Below are 18,433 nucleotides of genomic sequence, written 5' to 3' on the forward strand. Positions count from 1 at the left end.
TGAGAAACATCAGCTCTTAGGGAATAGGCAGCAAGATGTAAACGTGAATGTTTGTGTGTTCTATTACTGTCTTCCTGGTTGATTAAAGAAAAAGTGCTTTCTACTTCATACGTCAATACTACTTCAAAATACTGCAGATTTGTACAATTAATACCTTCTGTTCACTGAATATGGATATCAAAAGTTGAATGTTGATCTCTGGAGTCTTTGAGCGATTCTTCTAGAAATCTTTCTTTTTTCAGTTTTTCCTTTTGCCTCATCTTAGGTCTTAGCAAAGATACTCATTTTGTTAGTAGTGCCAGGAAGCAGGCAGTTTCCATGGCAACTGACAGATTGCATTTACTGTGGAAATTTCCGGGATTGACAGAGCTGCATTGCAGAAGGATGCATAAAGCAGTATTCATCTAGAGAGCCTAACAGTATGGACACAGAAGAACAGTTGCAGTGCTGTGCAGGGTATGTGTTATGTTTATTTTCCTGTCTCAGGAGGATTACGAGTTCTGAGGAGAGGGTAGAACAGCTTGAGGCATTTTAGTATATGCTGGCTTGCTAAAATCAGAGAAACTTTGGGAAAAAGGAGGAAAAATAATTTGGGAAGAAAGATGTGTTTGATAGCATTGGGAGGAAATCAAGATGAAGATAAATGAAGTAGAAGAATGTGATAATGAAATAAGAGGAGAAAACACACTTCAAACTGATTAGATAATAAAGGGGTCTTACAGATGGTGGTTCTAGACACAAGAAGATATTTACTTATCAAAGGAAAATTAGCAGGCGTTGGCAAGCTCAGGGAATCACGTTCTCCTGTACGGGAAGGATAATGCTGGTAAGGTAGTGAGCTGCTGCCTGCTGAAGGGTGATGCGCAGCTGTGAGGGCTGCTCTGGGTGTAGGCAGGTTTGCTGCTGCCTCGTGTACTCACTTCCCTGCACGCAGGGAGAGTCAGGGAAGGGTCCTTAGATCCTCAGTCCTACTCCCTGTGGATTTGTGGAGGAGTTTTAAGAAAAAGCCTGAAATGTATCTCGAGATTAAATTCTGGAAATAAAACTATAGGACTTGGGTAGATAATTGGAATTTCTTATCCTCCAGAGCATAATTGTAAATTTGAAAGAGAAATAACATGAAAAATAGATAGGATTTAGATCATTTAAATGATAGGTGATATCTAGCTGACTAGATGTCATGTAGGTTATGTAGTCAGCAAACTACAGCTCATGAGCCAAATGTAGCCTGCTGCTAGTTTTTGAAAATAAAGTCTTATTGGAATGTAGCCACACCCATTTGGTTACACAGAGACTTTTGTAGATGGCAGAGCCTGAAATATTTATTGTCTGTCCCTTTACAGAAAAGTTTGATGACTTGTGATTTAGATGGTGTATTGGATTCCTAGGGCTGCTGTAACACATTCCCACAGACTTGGTGGCTTAAAGCAACAGAAATTTATTCTCTAGGGTTCAGGAGGCCAGAAATTCTGAAGTCAAGGTGTTGGCAGGGCTTGTGCTTCTTTGGAAGGCTTTAGAGGAGGATCCTTCCGTCCTATTCCTAGCTCAGGTAGCTCCTGGCGTCTCTTGGATTTTGATAGTATAGCTCCAGTTGCTGCCTGTCCTTACTTCCCTGTCTCTGTTTCCTTTTCTGTCTCTTTTAAGGACACTCATCATTATATTTAGGGTTCACCCTAATCCAGGATGGTCTTTTCTGGAGACCATTTTCTTAATTACATCTGTAAAGATAAGGTCACCTTCTGAGATTCCAGATGGACATACCTTTTGTTGGGGCTACAGTTCAGCTCACTGCATATGGTGTTGAAGAACTGGGTTTTGGCTTCTTAGACTACATTCTGTGTTAAGAAAAGTCAGTTCCTGGCAGGTTTCCTTTGGAAACCTGTGAGGCATATCCTCTGAAGTAGACTTGTTGACCTGCTGGAGAGGGTGTTAAATTTACTTTTCAAGGACCAGACAATACAGACATAGTTAAAAATCATAGCAGACAGCCTCTGTGATGCAAACAGAAGCAGCTGGGTAGAGGTAGTACTGGAATATTCGCAGGAGAAAAGGTACTAAAATATTCACAGGAAACCATGAGCATTGTCTAACGTTACATGTCTCCAGCAGTCTCTCAACTCCCACCCCCTAAAAAACAACAAAGTGAATCTGGAAATTTAATGAAAGGTAGTTGGGACCAAAATGAGAATCAGAATTTTGAGAGATTAGACTCATGACTGGATTATGACAATGGGAAATACATATATGATTTAAAATAACTAGATTCCATACATGAGTAGAGTGAATAGAGCTGTAAGTTTGAGACTTGACTCTGGTTAGAGAGCCTTTGTATCGTTATAAGAGCATATAGACTGTTGGCCTAGGCAGGCGAGGTCTGTGATGTTTCCTCTTACCTTCTGAGCACATTCATAAGCCATAGTAATGACAGTAGATCTCTATCCTTGCATCCCTTGGAAGTTTCATCTAGCATATTTGGGTATATTTGGAAATGTTTAAGCAGCGATGCATGCCCATGCTGAAGAATCAGATGGTAGCCAGGGGATTCCAGGGTGGGTGCTGGAGCTGCAGAGAAAATCCTCCTCACTCTGTGATCTCAGGGAACCCTAGTGCCTGCATCCTCAGCTGTACACCTGAAAATGAAGCCCCTGGTGTAGATTTGATGGAGATAATTACCAGCAGAATTAAGCAAAGATGGTTAGAAGTGGATCCAAATTAGGGTTCACCAAGAATAAGCAGTACCAAACTAGCCTACTATACTTAAAAAAAAAAAAAGTTACTGGGCTGTAGATCAGGAATTTGCCGTGGGCTGGGTGTTTCTTGATTTCACCATATGTGGGTACAGAGGAGGAACACGAAGCCCGAGCCAGGATTTTCAGGCACAGTTTCCTGAAGGGCAAGACTGGATGAAGTTCGTGTATTCTTTCTAATTGAATTCTGTTAGTCTGTGACTGTGTGTATCTTGAACACCAAACTGAGATGTTAGCAAGTGGTAGGAATGGAAGTTTTCTTCTCTTCTTCCTTTAACAAGATGTTTTGTGTACTAAGTGCCACCCATGTTGAATTGTGTGCTTCAGCTTAAACAGCTTCAGAGAAAGATTCAAATTTAGCTACAATCACTTTATTTTTTATTTTTGATATAAATTTTATTTATTTATTTATTTTTGGCTATGTTGGGTCTTTGTTGCTGCGCACGGGCTTTCTCTAGTTGTGGCGAGAGGGGGCTACTCTTCGTTGCGGTGCGTGGGCTTCTCATTGCGGTGGCTTCTCTTGTTGCGGAGCACGGGCTCTAGGTGTGCAGGCTTCAGTAGTTGTGGCTTACAGGCTCAGTAGTTGTGGCTCGTGGGCTCTAGAGTGCAGGCTCAGTAGTTGTGGCGCACGGGCTTAGTTGCTCCGCGGCATGTGGGATCTTCCCTGACCAGGGCTCGAACCCGTGTCCCCTGCATTGGCAGGCGGATTCTTAACCACTGCACCACCGGGGAAGCCCCGCTACGATTACTTTAACTTTTAATTTTTCTGTTGGCATCTAGAATCTATGTAAGGAAATAGAATGAGATAAGGTTTAAAGCATAGATTGGGATTAAATTAAGCTGGTTGATCATGGTTCATACAAGCTACAATTTAAGTACTATAAGGGGTTCAAAAGCACACTAGATTTCAAGTAGATATATTATATAAAATAGATGCATAGCAAAACGTGTCTGTTAATAAAATTTATTTCTATAAAATCTTTTTTTCTCATTGACCTATTTAGATAAATGTCCCCCCAAAATAATAAAAATAAGCTTGAGAATGTAGTTGTTTCATAGTTATGTGTTTAAAAGATAATTCACATAGTAATAGTATTAAAAATTAGCTACAGGTTAGGATAAAAATAGTGGTTCAGACCCTTGGTTCTTGTTTGCTTGAGGAACTAAAGTTATGACTTTATAAAAGCAATTTCATATTTGTAGTACAAAATGATGTATGAGTAGCAGCTGCCTGCTAAAATATTTAAGAAACAAAGGTGAAAATATGAAACATAGAAAATTAAGACAACTTAATGCTAAACGCTATATCTGATTGCTAATAACAATAACAGCCAGGGTAAAGAAAAAATGTACCCAGAGTTTCTCTTGCAACATTCCTGCAGAGATTGATTGAGGTAAGGGGGCCCCTTCTGAGCCTCTAGTCTCAAAGACCGAGCATCTTCATTCTCTTTCCCGCCCTCCCCCCTCACTGGTAACTACAGAAAATACCTGGAGAGCGACGGGAGGAGGAGGAGAAGTGGATGCAGACACATTCCACTGGGTAGTGTGGTCATTCTGAGAAGTGTTGTAGGTGGACGCAGAGAAGGGCTGTAGCAGCAAAGTAGACTGAGAGTTGTATTTTTATATTTGCTGCTGTCAGCTGAGAGCACAGCATTAGAGAACAAGGAGATTGTGGGGAGGAGCATTTGCCTTTGGAGCAGTGAGTGCTTTGATTGAATGCACTGAGCCCTGGATGCCTCAAACTGTACACGTGCTTTCAGCTGTAGACGTAGGACAGGCAGATCCCTTTCACACAGAGTGGGGCCCAAGGAAACTCAGTCTCTCTCTCTTGACAGTTTTGAGGTATAATTGACATGTAATAACCCGCACCTATTTAAGGTGTACATTTGCTGAGTTTTGAGGTATGTATGCACCTGTGAAACCATCACCACAGGCAACATAATGAACATATTCATCATCGCCCAGAGTTTCCTCCTGCCCCCTTGTAGTTTTTATATCCAGACGTTTGATTTGGTTCTTCTCTCCATTCTTTAGTTTCTTGAACATATGGAATACAGTAATAAACACTGTTTCATTGTCCTTGTCTACTTATTCTAGCATCTCTGTCATTTCTGGGTCACTTTGAATTGGTTGCTTTTTCTCCTTATGATGGCTCATAGTATCTTGCTTCTTTGCATACTTGAGGATTTTAGATTGCATGCCAGGCATTGGGTGCTGGCTGTTTTTGTATCTTATAAATATTTTTGAGCTCTGTCCTTTGGTTAAGTTCCTCGGAAATAGTTTGATCCTTTTCGGGTCTCTTTTTTCAGCTTCGGTAGGTGAGACCAGATCCTTCTGCGTGCTTTCCTGAATTCCCCATGAGTTGTGGAGTTTTCCACTCTTGTGGAGTTGTTGTATGAGCCTGCGTATCATTCCCTCTAATGCTTTTGGGTGGTTCTTTCCTCAGCCTTGTGTAGGTTCCTCATAAGCTTGTGCTGATCAACGGGGGGGCCCTGCACGTCTGTGGGGTCCTCCTTCTGTGCGGCTCTCTCTTACCTAGTGCTCTACCTTGAGAGCTCGGTCTCCCCAGACTCCCAGGTCCGTCGCCTCCTCGTGAGGATCTGCTGGATCTGCCCCCCCTGTGTTGTGGTCTGTGAAGTCTCCCTAGGCAGTATGCACGCTGGGGTGGCTGCCGGGCTCGCCTTGTGTATTTCCTGCCTCTCAGCGCTCCGTCGCTGCCTTTTGTTGTCCGCTGTCCAGGGTCTTCAAGACCTTCCCGTGTATTGTCTTTTTTTTTTCAGTTGTTTCAGGTGTATCAGTCTGTCTCCCGATGTTCCATAATAGCCCAAGCACAAGTGCCACAGACACTCATCGTGACACAGGAGGAGAATTATGGAATTAGGGAATAATATCTTCAACGCTTTGAGAAAGAGCATCTCTGAATATGATATTTTGCAGCATTCAAAATCGTTTTTTACAAGAATGATTAGCATTTGTAATAAAGTAGAAGAAATCATGGCATTCATAAAAAAAGGATTGAAAAATAGTGAGGAGAGAACAAATTTGGATAAATAGGCAACAGAATTACTGAAAAGGGTGATAGATGAGAAAAAAAGACATTGCTAGGAAACTGTAAATGCAGTGGTGGAATGAAATCCATATTGCATGTGGAACTTAAATGGTACTGCATGGCAGCAAAAGAAAAGAATGTGATGGGAATAATTGATTTGAAAACATACAAAGTACCACATTTTTTACATATATAAATGCATAAATACAATCGGAAGGTAAACAACACCCTGGAGAAATATTTGCAATACAGGACGAAGAGTTGATAGGTATGTTAATAGAAAAAGAACTTTTTAGCAGAAGCAGCGACAGCAAAACAAACACCGGTCTAGGAGGGCTCTGGCTAAGGGGGGGTTATCTCAGGCGGTTAACCAAAGAAACGCTGTTTACCAAATAGCTCAGAACATCCAACTCCAAGAGTAATACATCAAAATGCCACTTAAGAGTGAGTGATCTAGCCCCAGTCACCTTTCCGCTGGCCTGAGGGAAAGGGTGCTATGGGCCGGGCGCAGGCTCTCCAGGCAGCGCTATGCAGTCATGTGGACCCTGTGATGGCCGACACGTCGACAATACACTCAGTGAGGTCTGCAAAGCAGTAGGTGCAACAGGTCATTCGGTGACCTATCCACATAGTACAGAAAAATGCAAAGGATCTATACTGAAATGTTAATAGTGCTTTTCTCTGGATTATGATTGATTTTTCATTTTAAATTTCTCTTCTACCTGTGTAGCTGTGAGAGGGATTTAGGATTGGGTAGTCTACTTGGAAAAAGAGGTTCAGGAACTTGCCCTGCTGCTGAATTTGCACAGCAGAACCCTGTGTTTAGTAGATGGCGGGGCTGGGGCTAGAGCTCTCCCAGGTAACCTTGGCCGTGCTGTTCCGTTTCTTTAAAAAACAAGCCCACCCACCTACATACAAAGCCCCAGGCAGCTTTATCAGACACATGAGGTAGAAATAAAGCTTTTCTCAGGGCCCAGTCTGATTACGTTCTGGAACATTATGTCACAGTTCTTTAGTTGTTTTGGAATCAGTAGGATTTCAGAAATTCATAGATTAGTCTGGGCCAATGAAGGGATGGTAATTAAAATACAGTAGTGATGATTCAGTATTAAATAGTAAACGGACAAGTTGCTTATTTCTATCCAGAAGATCAGTTATCAGAGAAAGTACTGAGACATGCAGATGGCCAACAGACACTTGAAAAGATTCTCAATATCACTAATTATTAGAGAAATGCAAATCAAAACCACAATGAGGTATCACCTCACAGCTGTCAGAATGGCCATCATCAAAAAGTCTACAAATAATAAATGCTGGAGAGGGTGTGGAGAAAAAGGAAACTTCCTATAGGACTATTGGTGGGAATGTAAATTGGTACAGCTGCTGTGGAGAACAGTATGGAGGGTCCTTAAAAAACTAAAAATAAAGCTACCATATGATCTAGCAGTACCACTCCTGGGTATATATCTGGAAAAAAACCCCTCTAATTTGAAAAGATACATGCACCCCAAGGTTCATAGCAGCACTATTTACAATAGCCAAGACATGGAACCAACCCAAGTGCCCATCAACAGACAGCTGGTTTAAGAAGATGATATATATATATACGGAATATTACTCAGCCATGACAGAGAATGAACTATTGCTATTTGCAGCAACGTGGATGGATCTAGAGAATATTATACCTAGTGAAGTAAGTCAAAGAAAGACAAATACTATATATCATATATGTGGAATATAAAAAATAATACAAATGAATCTATATACAAAATGGAAATAGACTCACAGACATAGAAAACAAACTTATGGTGCTAACTCCCCCTGCCCTTGAATATGTAGACTTACCCACCCTGTAAGTGGCAGCCTGATATAAGGCATGAGAGAGACATTGCCGGAGCACGTGTACCCTCCCTGTAGGGTTAGCTCTGAAAGAGAGGAATTGAACAGAGTGTGTTTAGTTTCTTCTCTGTATTCACTGATCAGTCAGTAAGGCCTCAGGTGAGAGACCAGATCCCTCTGCATGGAACAGTGAGGCATGGGAGGAATAAGTGTTCCCTTAAACAATTGGGGAGAGGTAAGCCCTAAAAGCTTTGATATTTTCCAGTCATTCATATGGCATCTTTTTATAAAGCCAGGGAATATTGTCATTTGAAAAGGAACATGAAGATACTGACCACATGGGACATATATACCCAATCTGTTTATATTAGCTGTTGAATATCTGTTGGTAAGATATGGTATGTCCATGAATTGATTTTCCAAATTTGATTCAAATTGATAAGGTTGATTGATTTTTTTTTTTTTTTTACGTTTTAATTCTTTGTGTTGGTGTCTGTAGATTTCACCAGAGTCTATTATTACCACTAAAATTCTACTAACCTTTATATAGGAGAAAGTATATTAATGGTAACATCAGTCTATATCTAAACAGCTTCCCTGGTGCTGTTAATATCTATCCAAAAACATATACTGTTTGAAATACCGTATTCAAGAGATACATTATGCATTTAATTCAGATTTGTGATCTGTAAGGCATTTAAAAAATGTAAGTGTGTAGCTGATTTTTTACCTGGAATGTGTATCATTTGATAATCTAATTACAAGTCCTAGTATAACAAAGACTACTAAAACTTGTTTTCATATTAAAGACCTCTAAATCCAGAGGAGAAGATTACTGATTTTTCTATGGACTTTTTTCTACTGGACTTTCCTATGTAGAGGGCTAGATAGGGGGCTGGGATTGTATTCCTTTCTGAGACTTGGGTTAATTTGAGATTTGGAACCTCAGTCCTTTGCTTGTTTCTTGAGTGGACTCAACAAAAACATTGGAGGGGTGTCCTGGTTAAGTATTGTCCATGTAGAGCACTTAACCTATTTTAGAAGGAATATAAGGCACTGATAGGCAGAGGCATTGAGGATGACTTACAGGTTTGTTGAGTTGAGTCAAACTAATTTCCAGGTAAGAAATTAATAATGAAATGACTGGGAATTTCTGATACTGTCTAATAGAAGTAACACTTAAATCTTGTTTGATAGATTTGCTTAAAGTTAAAGAACTATAACTAGGGTTTTGGCCGCTTGGTACAGTTGCCTCAGTGATTGACTGCTAGAGTTTCATGGTAAAGGTTCAGGTCAGGCTTCCAGATCTGGTTACTACAGTGCTTTATCTACGTACAGTTCTTCTTCGGAAGCAATCATGGTTGAACTAACTCTTATAACAGTAGCTGTGAAACAGTTTCATTGGAAAGATCGCCAGTCCAGTATGAATGAAGACTCTATGAACATGCCTTGGTGATGGCATAACCGTAGCATGTTTTTCTGTGGTTTTCACAACTCTTTTCCTATCTAAGTGAGAAAATGGAACTCTGGGTAGTAATCACATTCTCCTGTTCATCTTTTTCTTTTGCAGCTGTATTGAGATATCATTCATACACCATACAGCTCACCCATTTAAACTGTATAACCCTACTGCTTTTAGTATATTCAGAGTTGTACATCTGTCACCTTACTCAATTTTTGAACATTTTTGTTAGCCTAAGAAGATAACTCACATTCCATATCTGTCAATCTGTTCACTTTCAAAAAGAAAAAAGAATCTTATCCAGAAACCATACAGCAGGCTTACAGTAAGCTAAACTATTAGCAGAGATATTTCATAATTCTAAAATTTGACCTTCAGTGTGATAGACAATATTATAACTTGTTTTTCTCTGACTTTATGCAGTAATGAAATATTCATTTCATTTCTCAGGAATGCTAGCAACAAACGTTATATGACACAATGTAATGATGAGTGATAGCCTTTGCCATATTCTCTTGGCTAGAAGCAAGTCGCAGGTCCCATCCATATTCAAACAGAGGAGCTTATGTAAAGATGTGGGTGCCAGGAAAGTGGAGGTCATGGGCAGCACCTTAGATCCTGTCTGCCACTACCCTCAGCAGTAGGCTAGTGCTGTATATTTCACCAGTGATTAAATTGAGCCATTAAGATGGTGTTTTCTTGCCAATGATCATAGAACAATAGTCATTATTCATGGAACTTCTTTATGTTAGAATACTTCCTGGCTTAATCTGTCTACTTCATGAAAAAGATTACTGAGAAAATTAGTCACTGGGCTTCATCTGCTTGCCTAGATCTGATTTCCATCTTAGCCAGTTCAAGCTTCACCTCCATACCTGAATGGTCACTTATGCCACTGCTTTCTGGGCTTCCTTTGACTCTAGATGCTAGGGTATATATAATATTGGTGAAAGTATTTTGTAAACTGAAAAGAACTTGTTACGAATGAAAGCTGGTATTATGACTTATTAAAGTTATGATTTGAGAATCTGGCATTTGGAATGCTGGTTCACTAAGTTGTTATTTAGACAAAGCATAGTAACTTTAACTCTAACCTTGACTCTTGGTTATTATTAATATCAGTACTAGTATAAATGATTATTCTGGGGGAGTCATTTTAAAATTCTAAATATATGAGAACCTTAAAAGTAACTATAAAAAACAGTTCTACTAATCTGAGAAAACATTTCCTGAATTTTGGAAGAAGAAATAGATAACCAATCATGTTCTTGCTTGTATCATTAGATCAGATTTTAAAAGAGATTCTGATCATTTAATATGAAATTGAAGAAATGTAGATGATATTCAATGGAATCTTTTTCTTTATGTCTGTTGCACTCTCTGGTTTGATACAGTTCATCCCTACACATTGGTATGTGTGTGAGAGAGAGGCAGACACAAACGAGATTGATTTTACATTTTTCATTGGATTTGCTTTTTTACAAAGTATGGTTAGAAGTTAATACTTTGATCTCCGTGCTGGCATTTTGGAGATGATTTTTTTATTTAATGAAAATCTGTAACAAGTGAGCACTTCTGTCCATAAATCATTCTTTTTTCACCCCATTGCTCTATCTGTTGATCAAGGGCTGAGAGGCTCAATTTTGAATAGCACATGGTAGTTTTCCTCTTAGAGCCAGCTGACTAGTTGTTTAACTGTTCTCCCACCTCAGCATGGCTTTAGCATGAATAGGGCAGTATCCTAAGGTGCTCATTCCCAAACTTCGCTAGAATCATCGCGGTATCTTTAAATATACTGTTTTTTGACCCTATCCCCACATATTCTGATATAATAGCTATATGATGATACCTGGGCATTGGGATTTAATAAATCTCCCCAGGTGATTCTGATGAGCAGCAAAGTTTGTGAACAGCTGTATTAAGGATCGAGGACCTGGAATAATTAATGTTGGGTAAGGTAGGATAAGAACTTTTTGGAAATGAGGTTTGTAGCACCTGCGATTCTGCATTTGATAATGCAGTTTTGCAAAGTTTGGAAAAGATCTCGTATTTGGAAATGAAACTGGTCTGCAGTATTAGTTGCTTCAGTAAATGGAAATTTGGTTTTATGAATCCCATAAAAGCTAAGTTCATTGACTCCCTGAATTTAGGCCTTTCTTAATTAACTCAGTGTGTAAAAAACCAAGATGACACAAAGGAACAAAAAAAAATCCCCGGAAACCCGGAACGCAGACCGTTCTAGTAACTGATGAGAAAACAAATTTTCCCACGCATTAATCAGTGCTAGCTAAAAGAAAAAAGTCAAAACCTATTTAAAATGTGGAAAAATTGCTTCCCAATATTTTAACAGAGAGAGACTGAGAACACACAGCATTGAATCGTCAGGAAAACTGAAGATCTCCCCTGAGCAGCACTGGGATTTCACTGCAGAGGACTTGAAAGACCTTGGAGAAATTGGACGAGGAGCTTATGGTTCTGTCAACAAAATGGTCCACAAACCAAGTGGGCAAATAATGGCGGTTAAAGTAGGTGATGCCCATGATTACTTTTGGTACTTTAGTCCACTCGGTGCAATTTCTTGGTGCAGTAACACCACTACTGCTCTGTTCTCACTGGTGTGGTAAATATGGGTGTTCCTGAAATGGTTTCTCCGAATCCTTTTGAGGGTGTTTTATATTATATAGAGGTTGTCTTACCGGTGGCATGTTTCCTGCCTCTCGGGAGACATGAGTCGTGAGGTGTGCATGTTCCCTGCACTTTCGGCATGATTTTTTAACGTGTTTTAAACTTCAGGCCCTCCCGCTGGCTGCCAAGGTGAGTTCCGGTGGGGCGGCCGCACCCTGGGGGCCGGGCAGTGCCGCGCCGCGCCAGAGCTGCACGGAGACGCGGCGCACTGGGTTGGGCAGGGTGCGGGGCTAGGGCTAACAGCAGGCTCGCTGACGGTTTCCCGGAAACCACGCACATGCTGTTGCCACTAACCTCAACCTTACTCGGTCCTGACCGGCTCGGCTTCTCTCTGTTTTTTTCACCTCCACTCAGTACCGCCCTGTGCCCCGGCTCCAAGGTTGTACTGAAACGCATACTTTGTGATGCTGCTGTCCTAGTCTGTCATTACTGTGAGTGTCATGCCACTTAATATGTTCATTTCAAACAAAAACATCAAGAATGGCCAGAGGTGGAGATTGGCCGCTAGACTGTACCTGGCAGGCTTACGTTGGTACCTGTGGGGAACTCATGGTTTCTGTCTGACTCCCAGGGGGCCCATGTCATTGTAACTTGTTCATGTGTTTGTTCAGATGTTTAACGAATATTTGCTCTGTGTAAGATATTTCAAGAAAGTCAGCGATGGAGGGAGGGGGGCAGTTTAAAAGGAAAAAATGGAGATATGGCCACACTCTCATCGAATTTAAAATTTTTGTGGGAACAGATACTTTCCCAGTTTGCAAGAACTGAGAATGGGTTTGCCGACAGTCTAAGCTAATCATCTTCCTGTTAGTCCCCTCCCTATTTTGAGAGTTTATCAAAATGGCTTGATGAGAGGAGTGACCTGTTTCCTACTTGACTTTTGGGAGTGGATTTGTGTCACATTAATATAAAATGCTGCCTGTGTTGAAGTTTATTGTGAGCAAAATGTTACTCTGTTTTAGCCTCCTTCACTGTTGAGCATTTCTCTTTGCTGGGTTATATAAAACTAATGAAAAATTAATAGTGGGGAGAAACCTTAGAATTCTCTCTATGGGTTCCTAACCTGTTTTTGGTCATATTTCTTTTACAATGTGGTGACAACTGTAGACTTTTTTCTTGTGAAGATGGATACATATACAAAATTTTGCATATAACCACAGACCTCTAAAGATGCCCAGGCTAAGACCTCTACTTTGGATTACCTGTTGAAATAAAATGTTGTTTTTCTTGGAATGTAAAATAATTTCTCTCTTTTTGTGTTGTGAGCTGTAGTGTGAGTGGAAAGAAAGTCATTTTATTTAGACTTTTCTGCATGAGTGTTGCATTGCCCTTATGTACTGTCTGTGCATGACGCTCACTTTTCCTTGGCTGGGGCTTAAGGGAAAGCTATCCTATATAACTAAAGTCCTAAACTTTTCTCCCAGATACCAGGGAAGGTACTTTTAAAAGAATTATGTCCTGCTTTTTTCAGTCTGTGCTATGTGTGCTTTACTATGTTGATCAGCATCATAAACTGTTTTGGTAATCTGGATAGACTTTAATCATGGTTAATAGGTTTTAAAGGTAAATAAAGAAGTTCCTTCATTTGGATGTTAAAGTTTTTCTTAATTTGCTAACATTTCAACTGTATAATGCTTAGTCAAATTTCGAAAGAATTTAAGAGTGAAAACAGGAAATTGTTGTCTGCCATTTGTAATCTGATCTTATTTTGAGATCCCCTGTTGGAAATGCTATTAAAAAACCCAATTCTTAAGAAGCACTCCTCAGGTGGTGATGGGACCCACAGACTGATAACTGTCACGTCTGTGCTCACCCGGTGATGCTGTCTATCTTTGTCACTTTGAATTCTTGAGCAAGCATGATAGTTTAGCATGGGAGTGGTGGGAGGGCAATTTAAAATGAAAAAGGAAAAAATGAGATATGGCCACACTCTCACTGAACTTGGTAATCTGACATTCCAGTCAACATACTGATGGGGTGTAAGGATTGGATTTCATGAGTTCGTATAATACTGGAAGAGTGTTTGTGCATTAATATATATTAAAATTGGATACCAATTTGATGACTAGTATATGCCATCTACTACAAATTTAAAACGTATTATTGTTGGTCTCTTTGAAAAAACTTAGCCCTTCATCATACCAAGAGTTTATTCACTCTTCACTTAGGCACACAGACCAGACTGTCGAGTGAAGATACACAGAGGCATTGTACGATTGAGGAGTTAGATCTGACATTTTACACGTAGATGGCTCTATTCCTGAGCACGCACTGGGTTTATCTCTGAGATAAGGACTGGGGAGATTTAAAGGAGCTGTGAGACAGCGGTTCACACTCCTGTAAGTTTTCTTTGGTGTTGGTGAAATGAGAAACCCACTAGAAGTAGCTGTATACTAAGTGTCTTATTATGCACTTACTATAGAACGATTTCTTTTTTTTTTTTAACATCTTTATTGGAGTATAATTGCTTTACAATGTTGTGTTACTTTCTGCTTTATAACAAAGTGAATCAGCTATACATATACACATATCCCCATACCCCCTCCCTCTTGCATCTCCCTCCCACCCTCCCTATCCCACCCCTCTAGGTGGTCACACAGCACCGAGCTGATCTCCCTGTGCTGTGCGGCTTCTTCCCACTAGCTATCTGTTTTCCATCTGGTAGTGTATATATGTCCATGCCACTCTCTCACTTCATCCCACCTTCCCCTTCCCCTTCCCCATGTCCTCAAATCCATTCTCTATGTCTGTGTCTTTATTCCTGTCCAGCCCCTAGGTTCTTCAGGATTAATTTTTTTTTTTTAGATTCCATATATATGTGTTAGCATACGGTATTTGTTTTTCTCTTTCTGACTTACTTCACTCTGTATGACAGACTCTGGCTCCATCCACCTCACTACAAATAACTCAATTTCGTTTCTTTTTATGGCTGAGTAATATTCCATTGTGTATATGTGCCACATCTTCTTTACCAATTCATCTGTCGATGGACACTTAGGTTGCTTCCATGTCCTGGCTATTATAAATAGTGCTGCAGTGAACACTGCGGTACATGACTCTTTTGGAATTATGGTTTTCTCAGGGTATATGCCCAGTAGTGGGACTGCTGGGTCATATGATAGTTCTATTTTTAGTTTTTTAAGGAACCTGCATACTGTTCTCCACAGTAGCTGTATCAATTTACATTCCCACCAACAGTGCAAGAGGGTTCCCTTTTCTCCACACCCTCTCCAGCATTTATCATTTGTAGATTTAAAAAAAATAAATTTATTATTTTATATTTATTTTTGGTTGTGTTGGGTCTTTGTTGCTGCACGCGGGCTTTCTCTAGTTGCATCTACTCTCCATTGTGGTGCACGGGCCTCTCACTGCAGTGGCTTCTCTTGTTGCAGAGCATGGGCTCTAGGCATGTGGGCTTCAGTAGTTGTGGCACACAGGCTCAGTAGTTGTGGCTCGCAGGCTCTAGAGCGCAGGCTCAGTAGATGTGGCGCATGGGCTCAGTTGCTCCGCGGCATGTGGGATCTTCCTGGACCAGGGTTCGAACTCGTGTCTCCTGCATTGGCAGGCGGATTCTTAACCACTGTGCCACCAGGGAAGTCCCTTGTTTGTAGATTTTTTGATGATGGCCATTCTGACCGGTGTGAGGTGATACCTCATTGTGGTTTTGATTTGCATTTCTCTAATGATTAGTGATGTTAGGCATCCTTTCATGTGTTTGTTGGCAATCTGTATATCTTCTTTGGAGAAATGTCTGTTTAGATCTTCCACCCATTTTTGGATTGGGTTGTTTGTTTTTTTGATATTGAGCATGAGCTGCTTGTATATTTTGGAGATTAATCCTTTGTCAGTTGCTTCGTCTGCAAATATTTTCTTCCATTCTGAGGGTTGTCTTTTCGTCTTGTTTATGGTTTGCTTTGCTGTGCAAAAGGTTTTAAGTTTCATTTAGGTCCCATTTGTTTATTTTTTATTTTTATTTCCATTTCTCTAGGAGGTGGGTCAAAAAGGATCTTGCTGTGATGTATGTCATAGAGTGTTCTGCCTATGTTTTCCTCAAAGGGTTTTATAGTGTCTGGCTTTACACTTAGGTCTTTAATCCATTTTGAGTTTATTTTTGTGTATGGTGTTAGGGAGTGTTCTAATTTCATTCTCTTACATGTAGCTGCCCAGTTTTCCCAGCACCACTTATTGAAGAGGCTGTCTTTTCTCCATTGTATATTCTTGCCTCTTCTAGATAAGGTGACCATATGTGTATGGGTTTATCTCTGGGCTTTCTATCCTGTTCCATAGAAGGATTTCTTTATCAGACATTAAGCTTATCCTGGAAGTTATCCTAAGATTTACTTGCAGTACCTGCACCAAAGTGAACTGTGGTATTAACCTGATTTTTAAAAATTATTGTTTATTCCTCATTTTTAGTTTTGAGGGAGCCCTTCCCCAAATTTATTTTGCCACATATAAGAAATGTTTGAAAAAATGAGTTCTTAGTTACAGGAAATAATTATCTCCAAGAGATAATTAATCTAAAAATCAGTTATGATATCATAAATCAGATTCAGCAAGATAACACACAGTATATGTAAGAGTTATACTTATGATACTTTCTTGACCTTTGGCCTGAGCACAGTTCCCTAAGCTGCCAGGGAGGTTCTGTGTTAGACCTAGGATGTAGGAAGTTTGAATCCTTCATTTTTATTTGCACACGCTTGGGTAAGCAGGTTTTACTCTTCTGTGAGTAGTTTGTCTTGTACTATTTTGTCTAACTCTGCCTGAGCGACTGAGTCACAGGACTGCTGAGGGCAAAGCCATGGTTGCCGCAGGGTCTTTTAAAGCTCAGGTGGGACGTCCTTTGACGCCGGCTGGTACTGCAGGCTTGGATCAGCATCCTCTGCAAATAACATTTATTTCACGCCCCGTTTTGCACGATGGTGGAATAACCACTGAATGAAAACATTAGACACACACAGTCACCATCCCCTAAGGTGAAGTAGGGCCTAGCTAAGCTCTGCTTAACTGTCTGGCAGGGCTGGTTATTACAGCCAATTCTGGGAAGAGCCCAGAATTCAGGCCAAGTGTTTGAAGAAGCAATCAGGATTAGGTTTTCAAGCTAGGGTTAGAGAAATTCAAATCTGGGAGAAACCCCCAGCAGACTTAGTCCACAGATGATCAGAATCTACTCAAAACAATCCAGGGACACAGGAGTAAAGAGTTAGGAAGAGTAGCTGCAGTGCCACGGTTCAGGCCCACGGCTGGAATTGAGTGGGACAGCAAAGGCAGACTGCTACCAGAGGGAGGAGTGACCTCCTGCAGGCCTGGACTGCTGCCCCCCTGTTGTTAATTAGGTCCGGATTGACTTCTTGAAGGATCGTGCCCTGTTCTTGTTTGTAGGCTATGAGAGAAAAAACAGGGGAGAGTAGGAAAGAATGAAAGTGGGAGGGAATAGAAAGGAATGAAATTGCTGTCGCTAAAGACAGAAGGCAGTGGAACTGTTATTTGGAGGGTGAACGCGGGAGTAAAGGTCTCGTCTCACTGGAGAGACTGGGCCTCTGGATGGGTTAGGAAGGTGTGAAGGTTGTCACTGCTGGTCACTATGATGAGCTTTGAGTCTTCTAATTGGGAAGTTCCCTGAGTTAATCAGAAAAGCAGTCGGCTCTTTGCAGTTTGTGACCTCATATTTAAGGGTTTCGGGTGTTTCCCTTTCTTGGCCATCTGCCTGACATGTGTTACTCCTTCCACCCTCAGTGTCCTTCCTCTACTCTTCCAACTCTCCTGCTGCGCTTGTTTAACTTTTCCTGATCCTGGGCTGCTAGCCCGATCTCGATTCCTGTGTTCTTGCCTCTCCTTGGTATTTGGGTATCGACGTCAGTGTGCTTGAGCTGAGACCCAGGTTACCCCGATGCCTGGTGGAAAGGACCAGAGCCCTCTGCCCGAGAGTGTCAGCACCCACAGCCCAGCCCTCCCTGAGCAGAGCAGCGTGGGGCTTTCCCCTGCTCGCTGGGTGGGCCTCCTGTGCAGGCAGAGCTGTGAGTGTCGAGAGGCAGCTGGGCAGTGGGGACCTCGCCATTGCTGTCAGAAGTTCAGTGCTGCATAGTTTGCGTGGGGCCCGTGAGCACTGTCGGAGGAGGGTCGTTTTAGTCCCAAGCATTGGTCTTGCGCAGTGTTCTGAAGGCAGTAGAATGACACTTGACAGGCGTGGCCTTAATTAGAAGAGCTTCTTTCTGATGCTATAGTCAACTTTGTTAGGCAGTTTTGTTGAGTTTCAGAGGTCCACAGCGCTAGCATTTGATTATCCAGGTCACTTGCGGGATGCAGAAGCCATGGCTATCTTGTTTTGAATTGAGACTGGAGTCCAGTGTCTTAGGCTCTCATTCGATTGGCTGGATCCTCATGGCTTATTAAGAAATCCACAGTTGATTGCCCCATATTATTTTATGTTGCTAATGTTGCTTGAATGTTGTGGCATTGCAATGAAAAGTGTAAGTGGTGCCCTTCCAGGAGTGGACAGATCCCAAGCACGTGGCAGGGCTGCCCCCTAGTCCCTGGTGTAGTGGGGATTGGAACTCCTAGTCTGCGTGTGTTTCTCTTGCTGTTACTCCTAGTGGATTCATTCTGTTAATAGAATTGTATGTAGACTCCAATAAGTAAAGTAGACAA

The 18,433-nt window shown here is 41.1% G+C and overlaps 1 protein-coding gene across 4 annotated transcripts in view; it reads left to right on the forward strand.

Moving 5' to 3' along the window:
- The window catches only part of MAP2K4 (mitogen-activated protein kinase kinase 4), a 104,918-nt gene that overhangs the window by 46,908 nt on the left and 39,577 nt on the right, over nucleotides 1-18,433 (forward strand). For 3 of the 4 annotated variants that reach the window (XR_004040590.2, XM_030861387.2, XM_030861385.2), the window contains one exon: nucleotides 11,448-11,622. Coding sequence is in view for 3 of the 4 variants with exons in the window: in XM_030861387.2 (XP_030717247.1) it covers nucleotides 11,448-11,622 (175 nt within the window). In the remaining variant the exon portion in view is untranslated. Of the gene's footprint in view, nucleotides 1-348; nucleotides 457-11,447; nucleotides 11,623-18,433 lie in introns of those variants that run through there. The other variant, XM_060290180.1, reaches the window with a different exon arrangement.

Source organism: Globicephala melas, chromosome 20 (assembly GCF_963455315.2).
Source record: "Globicephala melas chromosome 20, mGloMel1.2, whole genome shotgun sequence".
NCBI lineage: Eukaryota > Metazoa > Chordata > Mammalia > Artiodactyla > Delphinidae > Globicephala > Globicephala melas.